At 52.4% G+C, this 26,131-nt stretch overlaps 10 protein-coding genes and 1 non-coding gene across 11 annotated transcripts; 8 read left to right on the forward strand and 3 right to left on the reverse strand.

Moving 5' to 3' along the window:
• Positions 1–327: 327 nt before the first annotated feature.
• Positions 328–960, forward strand: PV08_09848 (uncharacterized protein; the record flags this gene model as incomplete). The annotated part of the gene is made up of 1 exon (XM_016384164.1): positions 328–960. One exon carries the CDS (start codon positions 328–330, stop codon positions 958–960), a length of 633 nt encoding a protein of 210 aa, XP_016232787.1.
• Positions 961–1,459: 499 nt separating this feature from the next.
• On the reverse strand, positions 1,460–3,102 carry PV08_09849 (uncharacterized protein; the record flags this gene model as incomplete). The annotated part of the gene is made up of 3 exons (XM_016384165.1): positions 1,460–2,440; positions 2,505–2,856; positions 2,909–3,102. The coding sequence occupies 3 exons, from the start codon at positions 3,100–3,102 to the stop codon at positions 1,460–1,462; spliced, it is 1,527 nt and encodes a 508-aa protein (XP_016232788.1).
• Positions 3,103–3,814: 712 nt separating this feature from the next.
• PV08_09850 (uncharacterized protein) lies at positions 3,815–5,176 on the forward strand (the record flags this gene model as incomplete). Its single annotated transcript, XM_016384166.1, has 1 exon — positions 3,815–5,176. The coding sequence occupies one exon, from the start codon at positions 3,815–3,817 to the stop codon at positions 5,174–5,176; it is 1,362 nt and encodes a 453-aa protein (XP_016232789.1).
• A 287-nt stretch (positions 5,177–5,463) lies between these two features.
• Positions 5,464–6,590, forward strand: PV08_09851 (uncharacterized protein; the record flags this gene model as incomplete). Its single annotated transcript, XM_016384167.1, has 3 exons — positions 5,464–5,583; positions 5,661–6,475; positions 6,536–6,590. The coding sequence occupies 3 exons, from the start codon at positions 5,464–5,466 to the stop codon at positions 6,588–6,590; spliced, it is 990 nt and encodes a 329-aa protein (XP_016232790.1).
• A 632-nt stretch (positions 6,591–7,222) lies between these two features.
• PV08_09852 (uncharacterized protein) lies at positions 7,223–9,424 on the reverse strand (the record flags this gene model as incomplete). Its single annotated transcript, XM_016384168.1, has 2 exons — positions 7,223–9,214; positions 9,278–9,424. 2 exons carry the CDS (start codon positions 9,422–9,424, stop codon positions 7,223–7,225), a joined length of 2,139 nt encoding a protein of 712 aa, XP_016232791.1.
• A 1,188-nt stretch (positions 9,425–10,612) lies between these two features.
• Positions 10,613–10,697, forward strand: PV08_09853. The gene has a single exon. It is a non-coding gene; the product is annotated as a tRNA-Ala (tRNA).
• Positions 10,698–11,148: 451 nt separating this feature from the next.
• PV08_09854 (uncharacterized protein) lies at positions 11,149–12,418 on the forward strand (the record flags this gene model as incomplete). The annotated part of the gene is made up of 5 exons (XM_016384169.1): positions 11,149–11,252; positions 11,301–11,334; positions 11,389–11,498; positions 11,547–11,893; positions 11,943–12,418. 5 exons carry the CDS (start codon positions 11,149–11,151, stop codon positions 12,416–12,418), a joined length of 1,071 nt encoding a protein of 356 aa, XP_016232792.1.
• Positions 12,419–13,713: 1,295 nt separating this feature from the next.
• On the forward strand, positions 13,714–15,112 carry PV08_09855 (uncharacterized protein; the record flags this gene model as incomplete). Its single annotated transcript, XM_016384170.1, has 5 exons — positions 13,714–13,833; positions 13,938–13,986; positions 14,110–14,530; positions 14,638–14,981; positions 15,060–15,112. 5 exons carry the CDS (start codon positions 13,714–13,716, stop codon positions 15,110–15,112), a joined length of 987 nt encoding a protein of 328 aa, XP_016232793.1.
• Positions 15,113–17,335: 2,223 nt separating this feature from the next.
• Positions 17,336–19,260, forward strand: PV08_09856 (uncharacterized protein; the record flags this gene model as incomplete). The annotated part of the gene is made up of 5 exons (XM_016384171.1): positions 17,336–17,496; positions 17,573–17,717; positions 17,770–17,784; positions 17,837–18,358; positions 18,403–19,260. 5 exons carry the CDS (start codon positions 17,336–17,338, stop codon positions 19,258–19,260), a joined length of 1,701 nt encoding a protein of 566 aa, XP_016232794.1.
• A 1,307-nt stretch (positions 19,261–20,567) lies between these two features.
• Positions 20,568–22,360, forward strand: PV08_09857 (uncharacterized protein; the record flags this gene model as incomplete). Its single annotated transcript, XM_016384172.1, has 4 exons — positions 20,568–20,716; positions 20,779–20,906; positions 20,999–21,287; positions 21,358–22,360. The coding sequence occupies 4 exons, from the start codon at positions 20,568–20,570 to the stop codon at positions 22,358–22,360; spliced, it is 1,569 nt and encodes a 522-aa protein (XP_016232795.1).
• A 481-nt stretch (positions 22,361–22,841) lies between these two features.
• PV08_09858 (uncharacterized protein) lies at positions 22,842–23,657 on the reverse strand (the record flags this gene model as incomplete). Its single annotated transcript, XM_016384173.1, has 1 exon — positions 22,842–23,657. The coding sequence occupies one exon, from the start codon at positions 23,655–23,657 to the stop codon at positions 22,842–22,844; it is 816 nt and encodes a 271-aa protein (XP_016232796.1).
• Between the last annotated feature and the right edge of the window lie 2,474 nt (positions 23,658–26,131).

The raw sequence follows: 26,131 nt of genomic DNA on the forward strand, positions 1-26,131 counted from the left end.
TCCCCCCCTCGACCCAGCATCCTTGTCGCGATGATGTCGTTGCTGCAGACTGCTTTTCCGCTCGACAAGAGCAAACTCGTATGAAGACACTATCCCATGCTTTTCGAGTTGTCCCGCCGTCGCCTTTTGCTCCCTCGCACACCTTTGTTGTTCCCTCGTAGTTATCAGCAATTCCCTTCTTGACTTGGAAGCTTCAAAACCTGAGCTGTCTGACTTGACTTGACCTGACCTTCCTCGACCTCCAGTGTCTTCGACTACCACCGTGCTCATCGCTCACGACACCTCCGCCAGAAGCTCTGACTGTTTCTTTCCCTTCCCGCCGTCATCATGTCTGAGCCGACGCAGACTCCCACGCCCGAAAAGACACCGGGTCCAGGCAAGAAGAAGCCCAGTCGGCCAGCACTGGACCGGAGCAATTCCGACGTCTCTACGACATCCGCCGACGACCAGGGCTACGAGTCGCGGTCCAGATCACAGTCACGCCGGAGGAGAAGACAGAACCAGCGACAGCGGCAGACGGCCCAGGGCAAGGCACAGGCCGGAAACGCATCTGCCAGGTCGATGGCGTCGATTGACGAGGGCAACGAACCACGACCACAACAGTCACAACAGGTCGCTCAGCGGCCGCCGCCGCAACAGCAGCAGCAGCAACAACAATGGCTCAAGAACCCCGACCCACGAGACATCACCGAGGCACAGCCGTTCGAGAGGATAAAACCACCGTCTCAGTCCATGGAAGGGCCCGTCACCTACGCCCGCATGCTTCGAGGGGAGATCCCGTGGCGAGGCGCACCGCCCACGCAGCCTCTCGAGACCGCTAAGCCCATCGACGCGAGAGACAGCAGCGGCAAGGACCCCATGGACCAAGACGGCCTGAAGCTGCGCCTGGAGTTGAACCTCGACATCGAGATCGAGCTCAAGGCCAGCATACACGGCGACCTGACTCTGGCATTATTGTAAGTACCTAGGCTCCCTCCCCTGTGTCGTAGCTCTCAAGCATCGAAACGCAGAAAATAACCCGGTCTTAACGCTGACCACAGAAATTGATCCTCAGGGCTTGATTTGGGTCTGCCGAAACTCAAGTTACCCAAACTACCTGTGCCGAAACCCAAGCTACCAAAGCTGCCGAAGTTGCCGACACCAGGGCTGTGACGGAAAAGCGACGGAAAAAAAAGGGGATCACATCTTGAATTATACCTTATGATGACGGCATGTTGTTTTGCGGTTGCGATCCCAAGTTAGCTTTGATTTCCATCTGGTTTCATCCCTGCCAACCTGCCACCTACCTACCCAGCTATGAATGCGACATTGAAGTTTGGCATGGCAAATTTGAATGACGGCGTTGGAGAAGAGTCCCGGTTGCCTCGATGGGAGTTGGATCCCTATTGTATAACTTTAAATGTATCAATCATGCTTAGAACCCCCATATTGCTGCGTCCCCCGACTTCCTTTCACCTCTCTAGTTGTGCTGTTTGCCGTGACCACGTGTTGTCGTCTTGGGACTTCGTGGAACATCGCCATCATCATCAGGCTCCTCGGATATGGCGGTGTCAAATTGCCCAAACTCCCCTCTCGCGCGCTTCACCACCCTCTCGATACCGTTCATGCCCAGTTCGAGAGCGTCCATTTTGGGACCATAGCTGATGCGGACAAAGTGGTGGCACGGACTGTCGAACAAGTCTCGTCTTTTTGCAGGGTTCAGGTCAAAGAAGATGCCTGGGACCACCATCACCTTCTCCTCCAAAAGAGCCTCGAAGAACGACAGTCCGTTGGAAAGATCGATGGGGCTGTTCTTGGGGAGCGGGGGATTCAACGTGGTGAGGTCGAGCCAGATGTAGAAGGTGCTGTCTGGAATTGCCTGATCTCCCATGTTAAAGCCAATCTCCTTGAGCCGCTTGAGCACAAAGTCACGCTTCTTTTTGAAGTGTCGCTGGAGGGCCTGCATTTCTTGTTTGACCTTTGCAGGTTCCAGCATTGGGACAGCAGCCTCTTGGAATGGAACGTTCGTGCCTCCGTCGAGGTAACTGCCAGAAGAACCCAGAGCCTTGATGAACTCTTTAGGCCCGATGATCCAGGCAACACGCCAGCCTGGGAGCCGGAAACGCTTCGTGAGGCCGTCGATAATGATGACGTCGTCCTCGTCGACATCAATGATATTGCTGGCAGAGGAGATTGTGGTTCCGTCGCAGTTGGTGCTGTAGTTGTAGCCAGCATAGAACTCGTCAAATATCAACGTGGCTCGGTCGCGACAAATGTCCTGAATGATTGATAGCTCGTCAGGATCCAGGGCATGTCCCGTAGGATTTCGAGGGTTCGATGTCAGGATCACAGACGTTCCCCGGGCCAGTTCCTCGGAGATCTTGTCGACGTGAATGTGATAACCGTCAGCGGCAGACAAGGGTGATGGGATGGCCACAAAGTTTCGAAACAAGCTCAGCATCTATATCACAGCTGTTAGCATATTTCCAAAGACAAGTCCAACCGCAGGGGCCATCAGGACGTACCTCATTGTAGGCGGTATAGTCAGGAATGAAGAACCCCAGATAGGCATTGCCCAGGACAGCGGCAATTCGAATGAGCCCAGCTCTTCCACCCGGTACGATGCAGACATTTTCCCATGTGTATTGCGACTCTTTACCTTGGCGATAGTTGTAGTTGTAGAGGTTCGCGACAGCTGCTCGGAGGGATTTGATGCCCGCTGTAGGGCCGTATTCTCTTCCTGCTGCGGAGATGGGGACAGAGTCTGGACGTTCAAAACATCCTTCGATATGGTCGACTTCCGGTGCTCCTTGGCCTAAGTTGGCCCATTTGTCAGGTTCCTCGAGGTAGCCATGTTTGGTAGCCTGCTCAGTGACCCTGTGTACAGTCAGAATCGGCCGCAGTCGAGCAATCTTTGGGTCCGACATACCAGATCACCCCCGTACTCGCACGGTTTGGGTCAAGGCCAGCATGAACTCGATGACCCTGGTGGGATCTCAAGTTTCGATGACTCTGTGAAGTGTTTTCATCTTCGGGGTGGATGGAGAAGCGTCGTCCATCGCTACTGGCATGCAAGACGGATCTCAACGTCGAAACGCGACGACCTGAAGCCGACGAACTCATGTCGGGCGCCCGCTGACAGTGGGGGGGGCTCGATAGGAGACAGTCGTGCTTGGCCGCAGGGAAGAAATATGGATCTCTAGGGATCTCTAGGGATCTCTAGGTGCAAACCACCGCCTAATGGCTTGGGGAGAAGGGGTGGCCAGCAGGACAGTTGAGAAGGCTATCAAAGGATCTCGGGTGTTGAATCTTTTACGAGTTACGTGTCTGAGGTCAATCTTCAACCCCTCTGTGCAGACGCAGGAAAATACACTTTCTTCCTATGCCACCAGTGAGGCGCGGTCCCTACAGCACTCGTACACACATGCACTCGCTGGCGCTCATGAATAAGCAAGTTTTGCACGGTTCACTAGGTGCGTTTTCGTCCTACCCACCTCGTTTTAGACGCATCTGGAGTAACACGTATCGAGTTTTAGCGACCCTATCAAGGTGCTAAAGACAACCAGCTAATGTGATCAACTGAGGGCTCTGAGAATTGCTGAAACGGCTCAATTGATGCGTGTCAAGGTAGGTAGGGCCCTGTAGAGAGGGAGCATTGAAGTAGGCCATCACAGGGCGTAGAGCGTCTGCTCTTCCCAAACTCTACCACTAGAGCAGATGCGATATACCGGACTTATCCACTTGTGTGGTAGAACTCTTTTCTTGTTTTCTTGCTGTCTCCCAGTCTCTTCAAGAACACATTCTATTGTTCCATTGATGCGGGTAAAAAAACACCATGGGCTCGATCTCAGACACAAATATCCAGACGCTCGAAGAGGCGCTCTCACAAGCGCACGAAATCTATACGCAGAGTCACCCAGCATCCAACAAGAACTATGCTGAAGCCTGCAAATACATGCCTGGTGGTAACACCAGGACGGTCCTTTTTGCCGACCCTTTCCCACTCACAATTGACTCAGGCGAGTCTTGCTATTTGACTACCATTGATGGCAAGCGTTATATCGACTTCCTTGGTGAATACACCGCCGCCATATATGGCCACAACCACCCCGAGATCAAGGCTGCAGTCCAAAAAGCTCTCGAGGGCGGCTGGAATTACGGTTCACATCATAAGCTCGAGCCCGAGTTTGCTCGGGCGGTGTGTGAACGATTTCCTGCTATTGATCTGGTTCGTTTCGTCAACTCTGGCACAGAAGCCAACATGATGGCAATCGCCACGGCCATGGCTGTCACTGGAAGGAAAAAGGTCCTACTGTTCAAGAAGGGATATCATGGCTCCACAATCTCTGGAAAGGTGGCTTCTGGCAAACCGACCATTAATCTACCACATGAGTTCGTGTTGGGAACGTACAACGATGTTCCAGGCACCGAAGCACTCGTCAAGTCATTGCCCAAAGACAGCCTAGCTGCCATCATTGTTGAACCAATGTTGGGTAGCGGAGGGTGTGTCCCAGGGACCTCAGAATTCCTGCAAACACTCCGCCGGCTTGCCGATGACACCAAAGCCATCCTGATTTTTGACGAAGTCATGACTAGCCGTCTTGATTACCATGGGCTAGGCGCAAAGGTGGGAATTACTCCAGACCTGATGACGCTGGGGAAGTATATCGGTGGTGGGATGAGTTTTGGGGCATTCGGCGGCAGGAAGGACATTATGCAGCTTTACGATCCGAGGACGGGATCTCTTGAACACCCTGGAACTTTCAACAATAACGTCTTCACCATGAGCGCAGGTATAGCTGGGTGTAAGCTGTTGACCAAGGATAAATTCGATGCTTTGAACGCCTTGGGCGACACCCTGCGCCAGAAAGTTGCGACTCTGCTCTTGACACGAGGTATCAAGGGAACGATACCATCCTCCCCAGTGGCTGATGAAATGCAAGTGGCAGAGCATCCACAACGACCCCCGAAGATGTTTATCAACGGTGTGGGCAGTCTGAATGCAATCATGTTTGCAGGTCCGGATAGAGAGGTCCTACAGAGTTTGTATTACCATCATATGCTGCAGAGTGGAATATACATTGCTGCGAGAGGGTTTAGTGCGCTGAACATCATGCTGACGGAAGATCATGTTGGGCACTTTCTGGCGGCGACCGAGGCTTTTTGTGACAAGTTTGATAGATTTCTGCAGTGGTAACATGTGCCTTTGGCATCCCTCATGACTTCTAAGACTGATACGAGGAATTTGGCTGCCTGTGATTAGCAAATTATGCTGCAATCATACCAGAGCCAGTGGCATCCGTGATGATTCTCGTTTAAAGGGGATCGGAGTCGCGTAAACCAGAAGAAGCCCCATTGCGCTATTCCGAAGGGCGTCTAGACGGACAAATCTCTCCCTCCCCCCCCTGTTGACAACGCGGAGAATTCACACACAAGCTGTTCCTTGCATCAACAAAACGGTGGCTTGAGGAAGCAACTGTCAAAATGGGCTCGCCTCCGGGCTTCAGATGGAGTGTTCTACTCGTGATTGTGATTCTATCCCTTGCAGGAATCTCGCGAGCCTCGATAGGAGATCGACTGCCCGACTTTCGCCATTGTGTCCAAGTAAGTTTGAAACAGTCTCGAGCCCCCCTGGAAAAGCAGCTTCAAAAGTTTGCCAACAAACAGCCGTGTTCATGTAGGTCTGCATCGAGGAGAACTGTGACACCGGCAAGGCCACCATCCCCCTGCACCTCCGACTACTCCTGTGGGATTGCCCGTCAGAGTGCGACTACACCTGCCAACATGTTATCACGGATCGACGCGTGGCTAGAGACCCGCCGATGATCGAGCCCGTGGTTCAGTACCACGGGAAATGGCCGTTTTATCGATTCCTGGGCGTCCAGGAGCCGTTCTCGGTGCTGTTCTCGCTGATGAACTTCCTGGCGCACCGGGAAGGCATGCAGAGGCTGCGTGACGCGATCCCGGCACACTACCCGCTGCGACCTTACTACCTCTGCTTCGGCTACTTTGGACTGGCCAGCTGGATCTTCAGCATGATCTTCCACACGCGGGACTTCAACGTGACGGAGAAGCTGGACTATTTCGCCGCCGGCGCCAGCGTCCTCTACGGCATGTACTTCAGCGTCGTCCGCGTGTTCAGGCTCGACCAGGAGACACCCACCAAGCAGAGCGTCCTGCGGTTCTGGACCCTCCTCTGCCTCGCCCTCTACGCGGCTCACGTCACCTACTTGACCGCGTGGAGCTGGGACTACACGTACAACATGGCCGCGAACGTGGCCTGTGGTCTTGTCCAGAACGTGCTGTGGAGCTGGTTCAGTATTGAGCGATACCGCAAGCTGCAGAAGACATGGGCGGCGTGGCCCGGCTTGATCGTGGCGTGGATCATTCTGGCCATGAGTCTGGAGCTGTTCGATTTCCCGCCCTTCTGGGGCATGATCGATGCCCACAGCCTGTGGCATCTAGGGACCGTCGTTCCGACGATATGGTGGTATAGGTGAGCGTGAACCCTGCCATGTTCTTGTCTTCTGGGCATGTATACTGATGAGCGATCTAGCTTCTTGATTAAGGACGCGCAAGAAGACCTTTCCACACAACGTCTCAAGGCGTGATTTCTCCATCGCCTGAAGCCAGACTCGCTGACCAGCATCGATACTGGTTACAAAATAAAGGAGATAGACGGGTGGCTTCGGAACTGAAAAAGCGGTTGGATAGCGGTGAGCAGTCCAGAGTCTGGGGGAGCGGTTCACGTTCTGTGTCTGTACGAGTACGTAGTACTCCTCCTGGTAGCATAGATTATTATTGAAATCAAACCCGAAATCGGATACATTGCCATAGGTGTCTTTGCACGAGCTGACGACCGTCGTTTTTGCTCCGGGCTTACCGCCTGTTCAAAAGCAGGATGTTCATTCATAATGTCACGGACGGGCGCTCCGAGGCAGACCGGTGCAGAAACACCCATCCTTGTTGGCAATACGATCGGTTCTTGATGTTCCTCGATTGACGTGTCTCTCCAAGTCAGTCTTCTCAGTTCCATTTAACGCCATCGCTCTATCTCATGTAGCTTCGTAACTCAGGGCTGTCTAGCTAATTTACAGTAGAAGAAAACAACATCTATCGCGCACAGGTGGTGCAGAACGGCATTAAATACTGCAACCAAAGTCGAAAAGATCCGACGAGCGCCAAACGCCTTAACGTCTTTCTCAAAAACCGTGCCAGGGGAGACCGCCGTTGCGGAAGTCGTTCAACGCCTCGATCTGCCACGGTGGTAGTGATGATGGTGTAGATGCCTTTTGTGGCTGGAAGGCTCCAGGTGTGCGCTGTGCTTTTGTTCTCCGGGCATTTCGTGCTCTTTTTCTTGCTTCTCTTTGTAGTACTGGGCTGGTTCAGGCTGTTTGTCATCTTGCTCACCTTCATGTGGTTTTTCCTCATCATGCCCCTTCTGCGAGGCCCTCAAGACGTCCGGATCGAGTGTTCCGTGCTCGAGATCTGGGATCCCTGGATCGCGATTCTCCTCTTCGTCTCCGGGGTCACCTTTGTTGTCCCCCTCTCCCTTGTCCTCATCGTGGTCTTTGTCCTGCTTCTCGTCTTCCTTCTCTTCCTTTTCCTTCTCTTCCTCCTCTTCATTTCCCTGCCCTTCCTCTTCGTCTTGCTTGATTTCTTGGTTGAGTATTTGACCGTGTTCTTCCCGGTGCTCCTCTTCGTAGATCTTCCGCAAAAGTTCATTCGAAGGGTCGAGTTCATCTTTATGGTCTTTCGGGTGCGTGATTTCATGCTGGGCCTCCGTGTAATTGAGAGCAGCCTCGACGAGACATCCACGGACGTCGTCACCTGCCCAGGAAGACAACAGATTCATGAACTCAGCCTCTTCACCCTTGAGGAGCCCGTCCTTTTTGAAGAGTGTTTTGAACTGAGGAAGGTGGAGAATGTACTTTAAAAGACCTTGGACTCGCGCCACCTGGACCGTTGCATCATCAATGCTAAAGGTCACCGTCATGATATCCTGGCGATGAGTCGTGTCCCACTGTGCGATGCTCATCGGGATCAGGATTCGGCCCTTGTGGCACCGGTCGTCTTGAGGTCCAAGTTCGACCAGAGATGTACCAAAGTCTAGTGACTCGCTGGCAAAGGCTAGGTGAAAGTGCGATCCGATGTTCACGAGGATGACAAACTCTGGACGATAGAAGCTCCCACCACAGTGACCTTCGATATTCGTTCGTGGAAATGCCGCGTACACACGCAATTTCCGGTCCAGACCCATGCTTTCGGGAATGGGAACAGGCACAAAATTCGTGCCGCCGCGCAAGCTGCCACCATCCTCCTTGTGTTTGTTGGAAAATGTCTCAGGCAGCGTTTGGGCGTACACAATCTCGCAATCACCACAGCGCAGATGGCATTTCAATATGTGCAGAGGCTTGAACGAATAGACGAAGTGAATGTATTCGCTCGGCTTGCGAACAGTTGTGGTCAGGGGTAGGTGAAGCTTGCTGGCCAGGCTGGCGGGAACAACCTCCTCTTCAGGTACAAAGAATGGTGCCCAGTTCTTCTCGGTTTCGGCTCGCTCCTTGTCTCGAATGGTGAGGATCGTGGTATGATTACTGAATGGTCGGAATACGTAAATTGCTCGCTTCCAGTCTGATTGTCTGCCAATCATGTTGAAGGTCACAACAGGCTCGGCACCCTCCACGCCCTCTTCGAGAATGACACGAGGATCTTCAGGTCCATACAAAGTTCCACCCACCTCCCATTGCGCCGGAATATCGAAAACCCTGGGGAAGTTTATTTGCTTGTCACCCCAGGTGATGTTATAGTTCTCCAGGTGTTCCCAATCTTCATTGAACAATTGACCTCGAAGGAAGCTCATTCTTGGTACGGACCATGTCTGACTGGGACAAAAGATGATCCTGGTTACTGAGAGGTAGACTTTCTGATCCGGAAGCCAAACACTGGAACCCGACATTCTCGTCCAGGTCCTGTCAATAACATCTTCGACCGAGAGGTTAGGATCGCGCATGAGGTCATCCGGGTAGTCGACAACGGGATGTGCATCAAGAGACATTGCAATCTGCTTGACATTGTCATTGAGGAAGAAGCTCTTTTGAACACCGACAGTCGAGTTGTGTTTAAGAGCATCGCACGACCTCTTTCCAGGCAGTCCGGTATTCACGAACCCCGGTATGGGCATGGGTTCAAAAGGGCCCCATTGGAGGTAGTATTCCGTCCGCGCCCGTTCAGCCTGCAACAGACGAGAACCATATCAGCCATAGTCTCACACCAGGTAGGAGAATCTTATCCTTACCTTAGCGTTCCGAAGTTTCAAGACCTGAACATGAGGGAAGAATGACGATTCGAAAAAGAAGATAAACAGAATGGTGGCCAAGGCGAATAGGCTCGCCCTCTGCACCTTCGCAGGAGCCGAAACACCGTCAAAGAATGGCAGAGGCATTTTGCTGCCAGCGCCCCAGTTGATCTCACAGGCAGAGAGGGAGGCAGAGCCCTTTATCAAGTGGCCTGGGTGATCTCGAGTGTAGCATGATTCGCGGCACGTGGGGGTAGTCTTCTTAAGCCAGGCCCAAGCGACATTCCAAGTCAGATTCCAGTCCCATTCGACAGGGGCTACGAACCATCTGCGACACAAGGGAGGGAATCTTCCAGGCTAAGAAAACCATGATGAGAACATACATTGGCAAGGGGCGGCCAAGGGACCCAAGGGTTGAAGGGAGGACGCCATCGCCCAACGCGGCCAGGAACCACGGAACCATTAATGCGGTCATAGTAGAGAGATCCTGGGTCTGCGGAAATTGCACGCCGGAACTTTAATAAGTATCGTAGGTCTGTCTGTACTGCGAGGACACGAAGGATGGAGCAGGCCAGGTCGAAATGAATCAAATGATAGGCATGGCCAGGGTGAAGTTAGCCTCGGATAGCGATCAGTTCCGCGACCAGATTTCCAGGGTCTATGCCTATTGAGGTCGCCTGAAACATAGTGCGATAAGCTTAGCCGCAGATACCGTGTTTATCTGCAGACGACGCCATCGACCCTTTGGAACGACGAAGTGTTCATTCTGTCGATTCACTTCCACTCTCGATTGTGAGTTGGCGGAAGCTGACATGCAGCTGCTCCGCTGAAGTATGCGACAGGCATGCATCTCTTGGCCATCTGCTTCAAATCAAGCATCTTCTTTTGTCTCTCGCGGAGTGCAACGAAAGACCAAAGACATGTGCTGCTGCGGGTTTGAGGTCGAGACTTTCTAATGTCGGGTTCCTGCGTTAGCGAGGGTCCCATGGCGAAAAGTCAGATAAGAAAACCCACCACTGCACAAGGATCTTAGCAGCCAATGCCAGGTATTGGTGTGATGGTATCATCGTTCCACCCAGCTAATGAACACTCGAATTTCCAGCGGTTGATCTCAACCAGTGAGGACGACTCGTCGATTAGAGGAGCCACCACCAAGCCTGTGTATTGCGAGTCCCTGGTGTACAGTAGGGTAGAATGCCTGTCCAATCCCAGGGCCAGGGTTGAGGCTACGATCTCTTTAGCTTCCGGAGAGTACCGAGCACTGGCCTCTTGTAAAAGATTTAGGTTCATATATTCTCATCACCGATTATTGCCGTAAATTCGCACACAGTTTCCGGGCGCATGGTCTAGGGGTATGATTTTCGCTTTGCATTGCCTAAATAATTGCGAAAGGCCCGGGGTTCAAATCCCCGTACGTCCATCTGCTGTTGTTGCAAGTGCAACGCACTTGGTTTTTTTTACTCGGTACAATTTGTCTCTACTTGACTCAAAAGTTTTTTCGGGGGATTTTATGAATGGAGGCCAATCCAACTTCCCGAGCGCACAGATTTTCTCGCATAATTGCTGAAGTATTCGTGATTGGCTGTGCGATTGTTCGTAGCAACCAACCCTCAGGAAGACCCTTTTGAGGTGGTGCCTGCAAACGCTTTGTCCCCAAATCCTCGACTTCAGGAGCAGCGTGAAATAACTAAAAGCCCTACCGTACAACGACGCCTGACTAGACCCCACTGCTACGGCGAACCATTTTATCCGCAATTTTCATCTGAAAGCGCCATTTTTACATTTTTGTCTGGCCTCGAGGGTGGTATTCAACAACGGCGACAGAGATCGCTATCCCATCTTTCTGATTCGAAAACTCCCCAATAGCAAACATGAACGGCGCCAAAGCGACTCCAACGGTGGCCGATCTTGCCGCAATGACGACCGAAGAGCGCATGGCCGGCATGGAACACTCTGAAGTTCGCTACTTTACAAGGTGAAATCACATCTATAGTCGGCGTGATTCCTAGTTGACCCATTCCAGCTACGACCATCATGGTATCCACGAGGAAATGCTGGTATGTGCATTACCCTTACCTGACTCTGCTATTCTCAATTAACCCGAAGCTCAGAAAGATGAAGTGCGAACTCGATCCTACCGGGATGCAATCTACCAAAACGCCCATCTCTTCAAAGACAAGGTGGTCCTTGATGTAGGCTGCGGTACGGGTATCCTAAGCATGTACGTTTGGCTCCAGACCTTCTTCTTTCCTTGCTCACACACTACAAGGTTCGCTGCAAAGGCAGGTGCAAGGCATGTGATCGGAGTCGACATGTCCAGCATCATCAACAAAGCGAAAGAGATTGTCGAAGTGAATGGACTCTCGAAAAAGATCACACTATTACAAGGAAAGATGGAAGAGGTGGAAATGCCCGAGCAACACTTGAACAATGGCAAAGTCGACATCATAATCTCAGAATGGATGGGCTACTTCTTGCTCTATGAAAGCATGCTCGATACGGTCCTGTATGCGCGAGACAAGTATCTCAACCAAGGAGGCAAGATTTTCCCTGACAGAGCCACAATCTACATGGCTGCGATCGAGGATGGCGAGTACAAGGATGACAAGATCGGGTGTAAGTTCATGAACACTCACTCATGGCGCAGTGCAGGCTGACACTACAGTCTGGGACAACGTGTATGGCTTCGACTACAGCCCGATGAAGGAGAGCGCCTTGAGTGAGCCTCTGGTCGACACAGTTGAAATGAAGGCTCTCGTCACCGACCCTTGCCCTGTGTTCACCATCGACCTCAATACCGTGACCGCACCACAACTGGCATTCTCAGAGCCATTCCAACTGCGTTGTCAAAGAAACGATTTCATCCATGCCCTGATTGCTTGGTTTGACATTGACTTCACCGCATGCCACAAGCCCATTCGATTTTCGACAGGCCCACATACGAAATACACCCACTGGAAGCAGACCGTTTTCTACCTCAGAGAGGTCCTTACCGTCGAGGAGGGAGAGACAGTGACTGGATTCTTATCGAGCAAACCCAATAACAAGAACAAACGGGACTTGGACATCAAGATTGACTATGAACTCGAGACGGCCGACCGGACTCGTTTTGCTCGTGGGTCAAATGATTACAAAATGTAAGGCTGCCTGCCCTGCTTACATCGATTCTACTGCGGATGTTCTAACCAACTTGCAGGTGCTGATCTAGGCTGCGGGACTGTTTCTTTTGTTCTTTCTGCATAGCACCAAGGCGTGTGTGTGGTAATGGGTGGACGAGCGGTAGAAACCTACCTCTGTATGTAAACGGGTTTTTACGACTGAAATGATCTTCGAGACGACTTCAAGCTCCTCGCTATTTGCACTAGATACCCCACGAGTTGAGGCTGAAATTCATGTCTGATCATACCGGATACTACTTTGTGTTTCAATCTTCTGTGTAATCTGAGTTCGCTATTGGTTGGAAAAACGTTTTGAAAAGGTTGGTTCGTGTCTGTGAAGCTTTTCAGAGTCATTCTGCCTGCGAAGCTTTTCAAAGACATACATAAGTCTCACAATTTCGTCTCTGCCCCAGAAGCCCGAGGTTGAGCCTTGAACCAAGAAGGCTGAATGTGAGGAATCCACCGCCCACTGCTGGCAACACTCGAAAGATCGAAAGGGCAAATCATGCAGACATTGGTGGAGAAATGAGCAACGTGTGTCATGAAAGTAAACAAGCCAGTTGAAGACGAACTCATTAATGGATTGAATGATCGATCGAAACATAAGATACGTACATGGTCTGCCGCAGCTCTTTTGTGGTCAGCTTGGCAGCCTCTGACGACCAACAAAGCACTCGAGTCCTTAAGTAACAATCCTACTCAGTATACTGTCTCTACCTACTTGTCAGGGAGCCATTTCCGACTCTCCTCTTCTCCCATATCCCCAAAGAACTCGCCGCCACTGGGGTTTCGCCAGGTCGTGGAGGTGACAGCCGGGACTTCATCCAGGGTAGCGACCGAGGTTGTAGGCAGTATCAAGGCAATCACAGCAACCATAAGGGGAGACTCTTCTACCGTGTTTCCAATCTCAGGAAGATGCCCTCAAGAGATCACGTCCTCGATTATTCAATATGGTTGGGCTCTTTGGTGAGTAATACAGAGATCATGGTATAGCCGACGTTTGTTACCTCGGCATCTTTGTCCCCGCAATCGGCCAAAGGTACAAGTTGGGTGCGTCGAGCGAGGCTCACGTCGGCTTCTTCCAGATACCTAAGGCACAATCATTCCCATCCCTTCTCACCTGGCTCTTCTGTCTTATATATACTGTTACGACTGTAAAGATCTGATCTTCCAGCTACCTTGGATATCGTCGTACAACTCCATCGTCTCTGGTTTAGCCGATCGGAAACCCATCCAGTATAATACGGGGCAACTCATCTAAGCCCTCACGACACAACCATGTCCGGACCAGGCGTTGGCTACGAGTACCCTTCACAAGCCGTATCATGGCTGAAACGCGATGTGCTCCTGTTCGCAGTCAGCATCGGCTGCACGGTTGACGAGCTACACTTTATCTATGTATGTAACTATTGCCCCTGCAACTCCCACCCACGTACCAGGTACTGAGGTCTCTACCGTGGTTATGCGACACAATGAACACCTAAGCTCACATGGGTATCTAGGAACTTCACCCCAACTTTGCCGTCTTCCCAACCTACTCGATCATTTTGCGTAAGGGAACCCGCCGTCCCTTCGTGCTTCTGTCTACTAGTACCTCTGTTCAGGAGCTTTACTGGAGCAAAAGACCGTAACAAAGGCATTTATAGAGACAAAAGCTAACCCCCTCTCGAACAGCGTTCAAAAAGACAACTCAGGAAGTAATAGATTTTTACGCGGCACAAGAATCGAACCCAATCCCAGGCATCCCGAAACTCGACTCGAGGCGAGTCGTAGACGGCCAACGGCTGATCCAATTCCTCAAACCGCTCCCCACCACGTCCGAAGGACGCAACTTTGAACTCCGCTCCAAGGTCCTCGGGGTGTATGACAAGGGCAAACCCGGCACGGTGGTCGAAACCGAGCAGACCATCGTCGACAAGGACACGGGCGAAGTATACACACGGGCCATCGGGTCGGGATTCTTCGTCGGCCAGGGAGGATGGGGAGGTCCCAAGGGTCCCGCGACGGTCAACTACCCTCCCCCAAAGGGCAGGGAGGGGAGCCCAGACAAGGTGTCCGAGACTCAGCTGACGGCCGAGAGTCCGCATTTGTACAGGTGAGCAGACGGACAGAAACAACAAAAAACAAACCCCCTCTCCCCCTGCATAGAGCAAAAACGCAGATCATCATGAAGCCGACCCAAATGCTGACGGACGCGCACAGGTTGAATGGTGATTATAACCCTCTCCACGCGACCCCGGAGCCAGGGCAGAAGATGGGCTTCGGCGGAGCAATCATGCACGGCCTCTTCAGCTGGAACAGCGCGGCGCACGCGCTTCTCAAGGAACTCGGCGGCAGTGACCCAGCGAATATCAAGGAATACCAGGCCCGGTTCGCGGCGCCCGTCAAGCCGGGCCAGAAACTCGTCACCAAGATCTGGAGGACGGGCGATGTCAAAGAAGGGGGATGGGAAGAGATCCGCTTCGTTACAGAAGTCGATGGCAAGGTCGTGCTGAGCAACGGACGAGCATTGATGAAGTGTGTTGTTGACGGTGGTGGTGCTAAGAGTAAGTTGTGAATGCAAGGTACGTACAGGTAGTACCTAGTATATCAGAGCACCTACGAGTATCTAGATAGGTACCTAGACACAACACGAGAGCCACCCCCCATGTTTCTCACCATGTTCCTCACGGTCTGAGACATGAGACACCCATCCTTGGCTCACCTTCTGCTCCCGGAGTCTCCCTGGGCTCCCTGGGCTTCCTGGGCTTCGATGTTTCTCCTCGCTCACACCACCACATCGTCAAATATACACGACGCCACTCATTTGGAATGCTTGTTGTTGTTTAATGTGGTTATTTTCCTTTGTAAGGCGGGCCAGGAGGTTGTTAATCCGGTCCTCTTTCTACTCTGCTTGCATTGCTCAGTTGGCTTCTTGCAAGACTGTGGTGCGCTCATGTGCGGCAACGCAAGGTGTCCAGCCTTCTTTCGAGATTTTGGACCCTTGGTACTTCCAGAGTGCGCCTTGATTGCTTTACCCTCAATTTTCACCCTATTGGCCCCAGAACGAGGTCCATGCAGTGGTCCAGCATTGCTCAGGATACCGCTAAGCGCTGGGCCTAGCGCTCAACTTCTGGAAACTGCCACATTCTGCTTTTGCGGCTTACCACTATTGGATATACCTAGGCACGACTGAAACCGAAGTCCTCTGTGATATGTCACAGTCTTTCATGGCTACCAAATTCTCGGTCAAACAAGGGTTCCTACCTCCATCTTTCGTGTATCTTTCGTCCTCTGCTTCGAGTGTTGATTCTTATCCTTCACTCACCATCTTCAATGCACAAGCCCGTTCAAGAGTACAACAAATCACTTCAAAATAGCATTCATGGGCTTTTGGAACGGGAACTTACGCAACAGGCCCTTCGATATTACTATTGATCTGCAAGTCCTTTTCACCCAGCCACGCTTTCACCAATCTGACCCTTCTCTAGTGTCCTCTTCGTTGCCATTGTTGCTTCCTATCTCCCCCAGATCGCCCGTATTGTACATCATGGTTCTACCCAGGGTATATCTCCATACTTTGCCCTCTTCAACGCCATCTACAGTGACATTCAGTTTGCGCACTCACTCCTGTTTGCGGCATATGCATATCCTACCACCGAAGGGCCCGTCCTGGGACTCGTTGGTGACGGAAAGTTGGCAGGTTCCGGAGCCTTGGGTGGCATCCTGGGGTTGCTGCAAGTGGCTCTACAGTGGTTCTGCTCAATAGCGCTGTATGTTCAGTCTCCTGCGACCTATTTCCCAGGATCACATATTGATGAGCATCTAGGACGACCTTATTCGCCTCCTACCCGTCCAGCATTGAGCCGGCAAGTCTCTCCAAAAGCAAAGCTAGCCCCGCCATCGCTGCCATCGCTTTCGCCCATGTCGCCTTGTTCCTATTCCCGGCTATGCTCATCGCCCTTCCCAAACCGTCCCCGCGAGAGATGGGACGTGCAATCTTCATCGGCTTTAGCCTGATCGTCAATACATGGGTCGCCCTGTTCTTTGTCTTGTGGCAATTCTATCCGCAGTACCTCGAAATGAGGCGGATGTCGAGCGTGCCAGGCGCACTGAGCCTTGCCCTTCAAGCCGTGGTTATCGTAGCTATCGCGGTACGATGGCTACTGAGGCTGGGAGCACCGACGTGGAGAGATCAGTCGGTGCCGCTATGGTATTGGTACAAATGGGGGAATCTGCCATTCAGCTACATTCTACATGGGATCGGATGCGCGGTGTTACTTGGTGCTTATCTCGTCACGCGCCACGGAGGCGGAAGACATGATCTAGAGGCTGAAGTAGCACTTCTACTGGGATAGAATAGTGTCGCGTGATTGTGCAAACGAAAGCAGATGGCAGAGGGCCGATCGTGTGGAAGGCTTAACTGAAGTGAATCGAGGAACTGTCTCGGAGCGCCCGTCCGTGACAGCATCAACGGTAGCCCCGGAGCAACAATGTATTTTTATACGACAGGGCAAGGAACTGGAGGGGAAGGGATGATCTGCCTTTAGGGCCTACCAGGCTGCTTTAGGCCTCGGCCTTAACTAAATTCATACCTGGAACTAAAATGCCTCCCCCACGCCAGTCTAACGGGCCGCGCGCCATTCGCCGAAAGCATCACTAGTCAGGCACCTGCGGAGGGGAAAAACGTTGATGGCAGATGCGGGACAACAAACTCAAGGGGAATTTGGTCTGACCGCAGACTTCTTGGCAACTATCCGGATTAACTTTTCGTCTGACAAACTTAGTTTTCCCTGCGTCACACTTTGGTCCGTCGCTGCATTCCTAACACCGTCTGTCTCTTTTCGCAACGACTCTTAGATTACTTTACACAACCCGTCACATCTTATTACCAGCCGGCGCCTTGTGCGCAATCGTCACCATGTCTTCCTACAACCCTCGAGAATCCGTCTTCAACCAGCCGAAACCCATCGTCCATCTTCCGCACGCCCTCCTCCAGTCCATCACCAAGGCCGTACAACCCTACCCAATCCCGGAAGGAAAGAAATATGAGTATGGCACTGCGGGTTTCCGGATGAAAGCGTAGGGCTTCCTTCAGACGTGACAGAACATGTGTCTGTGATCGAGGTTCGCATCGCTGACGAGAGAATGGATATAGCAACGCTGGCCTGGACCATGTAATGTTCACGGTCGGTCTCACAGCCGCTGCTCGGTCGAAAAAGCGGAATGCCACGATTGGTATCATGATCACAGCCAGTCACAATCCGGCCGAAGACAACGGAGTGAAACTGGTCGATCCTATGGTAAGTTGGAGTCGTCGCGCTTATGGTACCATGCTGACTGTTTTGACTCCAGGGTGATATGCTCGAGGTATGCTTGTATGCAGCCCCAAACCGGCTCATATTGTACTGACCTTTTCAAGCAATCCTGGGAACAATATGCGACCACCCTGGCAAACACACCTAACGATAGCCTTGCAACGGCATATGAGGTGTTGGTCAACGAGACACTTGTGGATGAGATCCGCCAACTTCACGAACGACCTGCTAAAGTCGTCTTCGCCCGGGACACTCGTGCCTCAGGCCCATACCTAGTCAATGCCCTCAAGGCTGCGCTGGACGCAGTCAAAGTCGAGTATACCGATTATGGTATTTTGACAACTCCCCAACTACACTACATCGTACGCTGCGTCAATACACTGAATACTCCATACGCCTTTGGTGAACCGACCGAGCAGGGCTACTATGAGAAGATGGCCAATGCTTTCAAGACACTTATGTATGGACGAGCCATCCAAGGCTCGGTGACTGTCGACTGTGCAAACGGTGTTGGTGGGCCCAAATTGAAAGAGCTGATCAAATACCTTCCGAGCGCAAAAGAGGGCGGTATCGACATCAAGGTTGTCAACGATGATGTTGTTAGGCCAGAAGCTCTCAATTTCGAGGTGGGTTCTTAGAAGCCAGTGTGGAACAATACTGACTGTTCTAGTGTGGAGCGGACTATGTGAAGACCAAACAGCGAGCACCGCCTAGTTCAAACGCCCAACCAGGAGACCGTTGCTGTTCACTTGACGGTGATGCTGATCGCATCGTTTACTACTATACGGATGAGCAAAAAACCTTTCACCTCCTAGATGGTGATCGAATCGCCACGCTAGGGGCAGTTTTCCTGGCGGACATGACTCGAGTTGCTGGAATCGACAACAAGGTCAAGATTGGACTCGTCCAGACAGCATATGCCAACGGTGCCGCCACTGAGTACGTGGAGAAAGTATTGAAGCTACCTGTTACGATCACGCCGACTGGTGTCAAGCATCTTCACCATGCTGCTGCCCGGTACGACATTGGAGTATATTTTGAGGCGAATGGACATGGTACGGTTTTGTTCTCGGACAATGCTATCAAGATCATCAAAGAATCCGAACCAAAGTCTCCAGGCCAGAAGCATGCACTTGACTCGCTCCGCGCATGTGTCGACTTGATCAATCAAACCGTGGGCGATGCCATTTCAGACATGCTGTTCGCAGAGGTGGTACTTGCTCACAAGACATGGACCCTGGAGAACTGGCGCAACACCTACATTGACCTACCCAACCGCCTGGTACGCATCGAGGTTCGCGACCGGTCGATGTTCAAAACGACGGACGCTGAACGCAAGCTTGAGTCGCCGAAGGGTGCTCAAGAAGAGATTGACAAGTTGTGTCAGATGTACGTCAAGGGGCGAGCATTCGCAAGAGCCTCTGGCACAGAGGATGCGGTTCGGGTGTACGCCGAGGCACATTCAAAGACGGAGGCCGACAAGCTTGCTCAGCAGGTCTCTGAGGTTGTTCGCAAATATGGAGTCTAGATATTGATAGTTCAGGCGGTCTCCTTATGATTAATACCAAGCTCAAATGGACATCCGCGCTTCGTTGCGCCCTCTCTGCACGTGGCCCATGGCGAGGGGCCCCCCTCGGTTGAAATAAAACGAGCAACATAAATTTCCCTCTGTCTCCTACTTACAATGAATGTGAAGTCTCTCGCTTTCGCCCGCCTCGGTCCTGAACAGGATGGCCGAATATCGCGTTGTCAATCTGGCCCCGGAAGCAGCACCGGCTCTTCCGATGCCAAATCGGGGACTCGTATTGTTTAAAGTCTATGTACTTATTTGGCCCAAGGAGAAGTCAGCATACGAGTCCGGATCCAGCTGGCCAAGGCAGATAGAGCGAGTGCTTCTTCCTGATCTCACGAGCCACTTGATCAATCCCCCGCAACGCTGTACATCCCGAGTCCCTCTGCCGGAGGATGGTAGCGTTCTGGGCATTGCTTGGCCGTTTGCTTGGCATTGTCAAGGGGGTCGTGGAATCCTCGTCTGCGGTGTTGGCTGCATCTCAGACAGAGGCCTGGCCTCCAGCGCATGGTTCTTTACCCGGTTGAAGTTTGTTTGTGCAAGAATCTTGCCGTCATATACCCAGGTTGCTTACCCAGAACTCGTATCTCGCGCGACAGTCGAGGACGCTTTCTGGAGCATCCCGGAGGCAGGATGAAGGGAGACAGCCCGTTGCCTCTCGACCGACATAATGTCCTCATCAGCGACGACTCGACATCAATGAGCACAGCACATGGTGGACGAGGCTGGTGGAAATGGCAGACAGCAGTCTTTTCATCGAGGCTACAAACCTCGGTAGATTCAGATCCCGGGCCCCGTTACCGATTATGAGACTCAGTCTCTACGTACGAGATGGCCTCACTAGCCTGGCCTGGCCATCTCCGTCTGCCACCCCATGCACCAATTACGCCTCTACCCCGGGAATCAGACTTCCACCTTTACCCCATACGGAGGGCGCTGTGATCCCCTCGGGGCCTGGAAGTTCTAACCCCTGCAAAAAAACCTAGCCTGGGGCGTCTCCTCTTGTAAGCCCCGGAAAGCAATGGAGGTGCAGTATCCGTGAGATATCATTGGCGTCCTACAGGGCCGAATCCAGCAGCCGATATCCAACCGCCCAGATTCTCACCTCGCTTTGTATCACCATCCTATCAAAACGTGGTCGCCAAGCGATCAGCAGAAATGCATAAAAGCAAAGGCATTTCCTTCTCAGAGGACCCAGTCGTGTGTCACCTCCACAGTCTGGTGTCTGCAACTTCTGGCCTCCTTCCCTCAACAATAGTCTCACAATGGCCTCAAAGGATCACAACGTTGAGGAGAGTCGGGTGGCTTCTGCACTCAGACAGCCCCCACAAGATCAGTTGGACGAAAAAGCTACTGGTATACACAATGAGATTGCTCACGAGGCAGCCGAGAGGGGTCATGTCGCTACCGACAAGTACGTTATTCTCTGTCATCCCATGCTCGAATGATTTTGCACAGTGGCTGACAATGTTTCAGATATGGCAATGCGTTGGTGGAATTCGACCCAAAGGCCGAGTCAAAGCTGTGCTACAAGATTGATCTGTACATTGTTCCGACGGTGGCTCTTCTCTATTTGTTCTGCTTCATTGATCGAGCCAACATCGGTAAGCTTTGTCTCTCTCCCTCCCTCCCTCCCTCTCTTTTTCTTTATTACTGCCGAGATTATTCAGTCAAAGCTGACGATGTGCCCGGACAGGCAATGCCAAACTCGCGGGTCTGGAAAAGGACCTTGGTCTCAAAGGATATGACTACAACATCGTCCTGACAGTCTTTTACATCAGCTACATTATTTTCGAAATCCCTGCGACGACGGCCTGCAAGTACTTTGGCCCAGGCTGGTTCATTCCGGTCACTTCCCTTGGCTTCGGCGTCTGTTCGATCGGAACGGCGTTTGTGCATACCAAGGCTGCAGCGTGTGGTGTACGTTTTCTTCTTGGTATCTTTGAGGCGGGCATGCTTCCGGGTATTGCGTATTATATGTCAAGGTATGTATTCTTGTGTTATGTTGTTTTGATTGGCCTCTCCCTTGGTTCCTCTCTCTGACAACCCTCCCAGATGGTACAGGAGAAGCGAACTCGCCTTCCGCCTGGCTCTTTACATCGTCATGGCACCACTCGCAGGAGCATTTGGCGGACTCCTGGCGTCAGCGATTCTTAAACTCTCGCACTTCGGCAGCCTGCACCACTGGCGCATGATCTTCGCGATCGAAGGCATCATCACATGCGGCCTCGCGCTGATTTCGTTCTTCACTCTGACCGACCGCCCGGCGACGGCGCGATGGCTGACGCAAGAAGAAAAGGACCTCGCGATCGCCCGCGTCAAGTCGGAACGCGTCGCGACCACGGAAGTGCTGGACAAGCTGGACGTTCCGAAGATGGTGCGCGGCATCTTCAGCCCCGTGACGCTGGCCGTGTCATTCATCTTCCTCCTCGACAACATCACCGTGCAAGGACTGGCGTTCTTCCTCCCGACCATCGTCCGCACAATCTACCCCAAGAACTCGGTGGTGTCGCAACAGCTCCACACGGTGCCGCCGTACGTGGTCGGCGCCTTCTTCACCGTGCTGGTCCCGTGGCTGTCGTGGCGCTTCGACCGCCGCAACATCTTCTTCGTCATCTCCGCCCCGCTCATGATGGGCGGATACATCATGTTCCTGGCCAGCGAGGCCGCGCACGTGCGCTACGGTGCCACCTTCCTCATCACCACGGGGGCCTTCTCGTTCGGCGCTCTCTGCAACGCCCAGAGCTCGGCCAACGTCGTCTCGGACACGGCGCGGTCCGCCGCCATCGGGACCACCGTCATGTTTGGCAACATCGGCGGCTTGATCTCGACGTGGAGCTTCTTGCCGTTCGACGCCCCGAACTACCACATCGGCAACGGCTTGAACTTGGGCACGTCTTCGACAATCCTGATCAGTTCCATCCTTTTGCTGTTCTGGATGAAGGCCGACAACAAGAGACGAGAGAGTAAGGACGTCGACTCCGAGTTGGACGGCTTGTCGACCAAGCAGGTGCAAGATCTGGATTGGCGCCATCCCGCGTTCAGATGGAGGCCGTGAAGTGGTGGGTGATTTCCACTAAACTACGAGAAAAGAAACAAAGGAATTGAAATTGGGCAGAATGAGCCGTGTATACGATACCGTTCAACGGATGACATGTGGACGGTACAGCTCAATAGGCCCACGAGTATGGCATTCAGTAGTAGCAGTCGTGCAGGGCAAGTCTCGACTAGGCGATATGGCCTCGTTGTCCCTTGCAATGTAAAACGAGTATTCCCTGGAACTACATAATTCTTTCACGGTCACGCACCGCACCAGCTAGACGACAAAGACGAAGAGCACACCGTTCACAACAAAGTCCAGGGTCAACGGTGATTGTTATCATTGTCTAAAACACATACACACTGTAAAAGCACACACAACCAAGACCCACCACCACCCACCAGGGTCATCAAATAGTCTTTGGCGACTCTGGCACAGGTCGCCCGTCGCACCCACCGCCACCGCCACCGCCCCATCACCCATCACCACCATCACCGCCCTAAAACAACAACATGTGAATTTGGTAGGCCACCCACAACAGCACCAGACACAACGGGACTGCCACGCACAGTCGGACCCCCCACCACACCTTGTCGACCACCGTTGGGCCCGCGCCGCGTTGACGACGACGATTGAGGACATGGAGGCGGTGGCGTCGTTCGAGGACGGCAACGCACGGCCCACCCGTGATGAAGCACAGGTTGGTGCCCTTGCGATTGCCGTGGCGCATGCGGGCGAGGCTGCGGGCGACACTCCGGTCGTCTTGGGACAGGCACTCGCCGTGGTCAGCGCGGGCGGCCACGAAGCCCCGGAGCTTGCGGTTGGACAGGAAGGCCGCGTCGGTCTTGAAGTCTGGTTGGCCGGTGGGGACGGGGAGGCCGAGGTGCACGCGCGACTCGATCCACGAGGATCGGTCGGAGGAGTTCGAGTGCGTGGCCAGAGCCTCGGCGAGCCCGTCGTCGCTCTGCTGGAGCGAGACGACGTCCGGGTACTCGAGGTGGCCGGCGATGGAGCACACCACGTCCGCTGGGAGGCTGAAAAGGCTTGCAGGACGAGGAGGAGCAGGGAGGTCGGGAAAAGACGGGCCGAAGATAACCATGCCGCGTGATGTCGGTGGTACAGGTTCAGACTCTGATGGAGCTTCTGGTCGACTGCATTCGGCGGAGGTTGGCTGAGCTTGAGATTGAGATTGCTTGTCCAACTCCGCGGCTGCGTCGGTGTCTGCATTGCCACCTTCTGCGGATGTCATTGTGGTATTCTCCATTGATGAGGTCTGTTCGAATGTGTCCTGTTGTTTGAGATCGGATTCTGTCATCTTCTCGTTCCAGTGGCAGTGTAGAGATTTGTAGTTCTTGTGTCGACCGGAGGATAGACTTGTTTGGACTGGACTGATGGGTTCGTTCTCTGATCAAGGACCAACAACAACAAGTAAGTGAGGCTGAGTGTGTTTAGGGACGCCAATGGTCAACACTGTCAGCGTAGAGAACAGTAGTCCTTGTGTCGGTTGCAGGATAGACCGGCTTGAACTGGACTGTATGGGCTGAAAGGACTCGGTCGATGGGAACTTTCTGTGATCAAGGACTAACGCCAACAAGGAAGTGACGTTGAGTGTATTCAGGAATACCAATGGTCAAAAAGTCTCAGTGCAGAGAACAGTAATAATCCTTGTGTCGGTTCGAGGATAGACTGGCTTGGACTGGACTGAAAGGACTCGGCTGATGGGGATGTTCTGTTATCGAAACAAAGCAACAACAAGACTGGTGAGTTGAGTTGAGTTGAGTTTATTCAGGAATGACAATAGTTAATGCGGATTGAAGATGCGTGGTTCAGTGAAGGAATTGGTTGCTTTGAAAAAGGTCCTCACGAACGCTGTCTTGCCCGCGCCATAGATGCTTTGTCCCTTGAATCCCTCACCTTTTGTGATCCGCTCTTTGGAATGGTTTGCCTGGCAAGGCGGCAAGGCTGCAAGGCTGCAAGAAATGATGGTCGTCCTGACCAACATTGAACACAGCTGCGTGCGGGTTGCGTTCTGTAACTGAACAGAGGGGATTCTCAGGAGGCTGAATTGTTAATCCGCAGGGTTTAGCTCACCGCGTGCTTGCGCCGAGACGCACCATGCTGGCATGGCTGTTGCCTGTCATCGCAGCGTGTACTGAATTAATGAGGACATGAGAACGAAGACGTATTTAGTTCTTGTAGGTGCGTTACCACTGAAGGTTCATTATGGAGGAGGAGGGTGGGAGGAAGACTTTGTTAAACAAGACACGGCACTTCGGAAAATCAAATCTCCGAGCCATCAGATCATCTACATGTATGCTGTGAATAGGGCTCTTCTTATTAGTTGCATCCTCTTTTCTTTTCTTCAAAGCTAACATTGACATCCATAGACATTTGCAAAAGACTCTTCCAACGGCTTCCTAGTAAAACCCAGATCGAATTGCTATCAGTGGAGGGCGTCGGCTCGCAGCTCGACGTTTCGACTCATTCGAGATCTCCGAACCAAACTGATAGTGTGCAACTTTGGTGGTCACTGACCAATCTACCCGACCACAATTAATCCCAACCCCGAGCGTCTTGTAGCTTCGCAAACCAAATACAATCCGCCTTCCCGTGGTTATCGACCACAGTCCAACGTCCCCAGTTCGTGGTTTCACAATAACTTCGCCAGTGTCAGCATCTTTAACCGTGATCTCGCTCGAACAAGTCCCTGCTGTCGAATACGAGATACTATACTCTGGCGATACAGCCACTGCCTGGTTCGGTTGAGCGCTTCGTCTTTGAGCCTGGCTGTGCAAGAAATAGGGCTGAGACCACCTGAAATCGCCGCCGACATCCATATCTACAACGTTGTTAGTGGCTTCAACAAAATAGTCTCCAGGACATAAGTACTCCATGTGCCTGCATCATTGACCTCGAAATCATAGGACTCAATCACCGGTATCGCTCCTAAGTCTTCTATACCGAGGTAAGCAACAGGGTTTCCAGTAAGAAAGGCATTGGAAAGAGGAGCCTGTAGCAACAGCGCGGCCAAGCAGCACACTTTAAAGGATAAGTGTGCACTCCGGCCGTCCATGCTACAATACTTAACCGTGATATGCAGCGATGCGACAATTATCAGACTGGGCACTACAGGCCTGAAAGAGGTAAAGGAAAGGCGTTCGGTGAAAGAGGGAAATAATCGCTGTGTAAGTGCAGAGAAGAGTTGACAGTCGCGTCCACAGCCAGCATCAAACGCCAAGATCACCTCTTGAGACTCACTCAAGTTATATACTCTCGAACGGAGCAAGGAAGGCATACTCAATGCGGTGAAAGGTTCGACTCTCATGATACACTATCCTCCAATTGTGGTGTTCGAGGTCCAAGGGTCCGGTAGTTGCCCGGTCGCCCTGGTGTTGACTGATCCGTGCGCATTGGCCACCAGAAAAGTGCAGACACTATGTTGTGCTCAGATACTGACATAACACCACATGGGTCCTTTTGGCCAATTTCAGGGACTCAAGTAAGTTCTGTGGCGCACCGCCATGGCGTTCCTGTCACATCGACAGCCGTTACGACAGGGACCATGTGGCCCTCAACATCTGCCGTCTTCTTTGGACTCGGCTTCAAACAAATAGTGCATCTATCAGAAGCTTTGCGCCATCAGTTACACGGCAACATGGGTTCGACGACTTGGCGAGCATATGGATCACTCTTTGTACTGGCCCGGTAGACAAGTTCGAAATGGTTTATCTACGACAACTTATTCTCGATGGTGTATTCACAAGCAGATCCGGTCTTGATCAGAACTCT

The sequence above is a fragment of the Exophiala spinifera genome (genome assembly GCF_000836115.1).
Source record: "Exophiala spinifera strain CBS 89968 unplaced genomic scaffold supercont1.7, whole genome shotgun sequence".
NCBI lineage: Eukaryota > Fungi > Ascomycota > Eurotiomycetes > Chaetothyriales > Herpotrichiellaceae > Exophiala > Exophiala spinifera.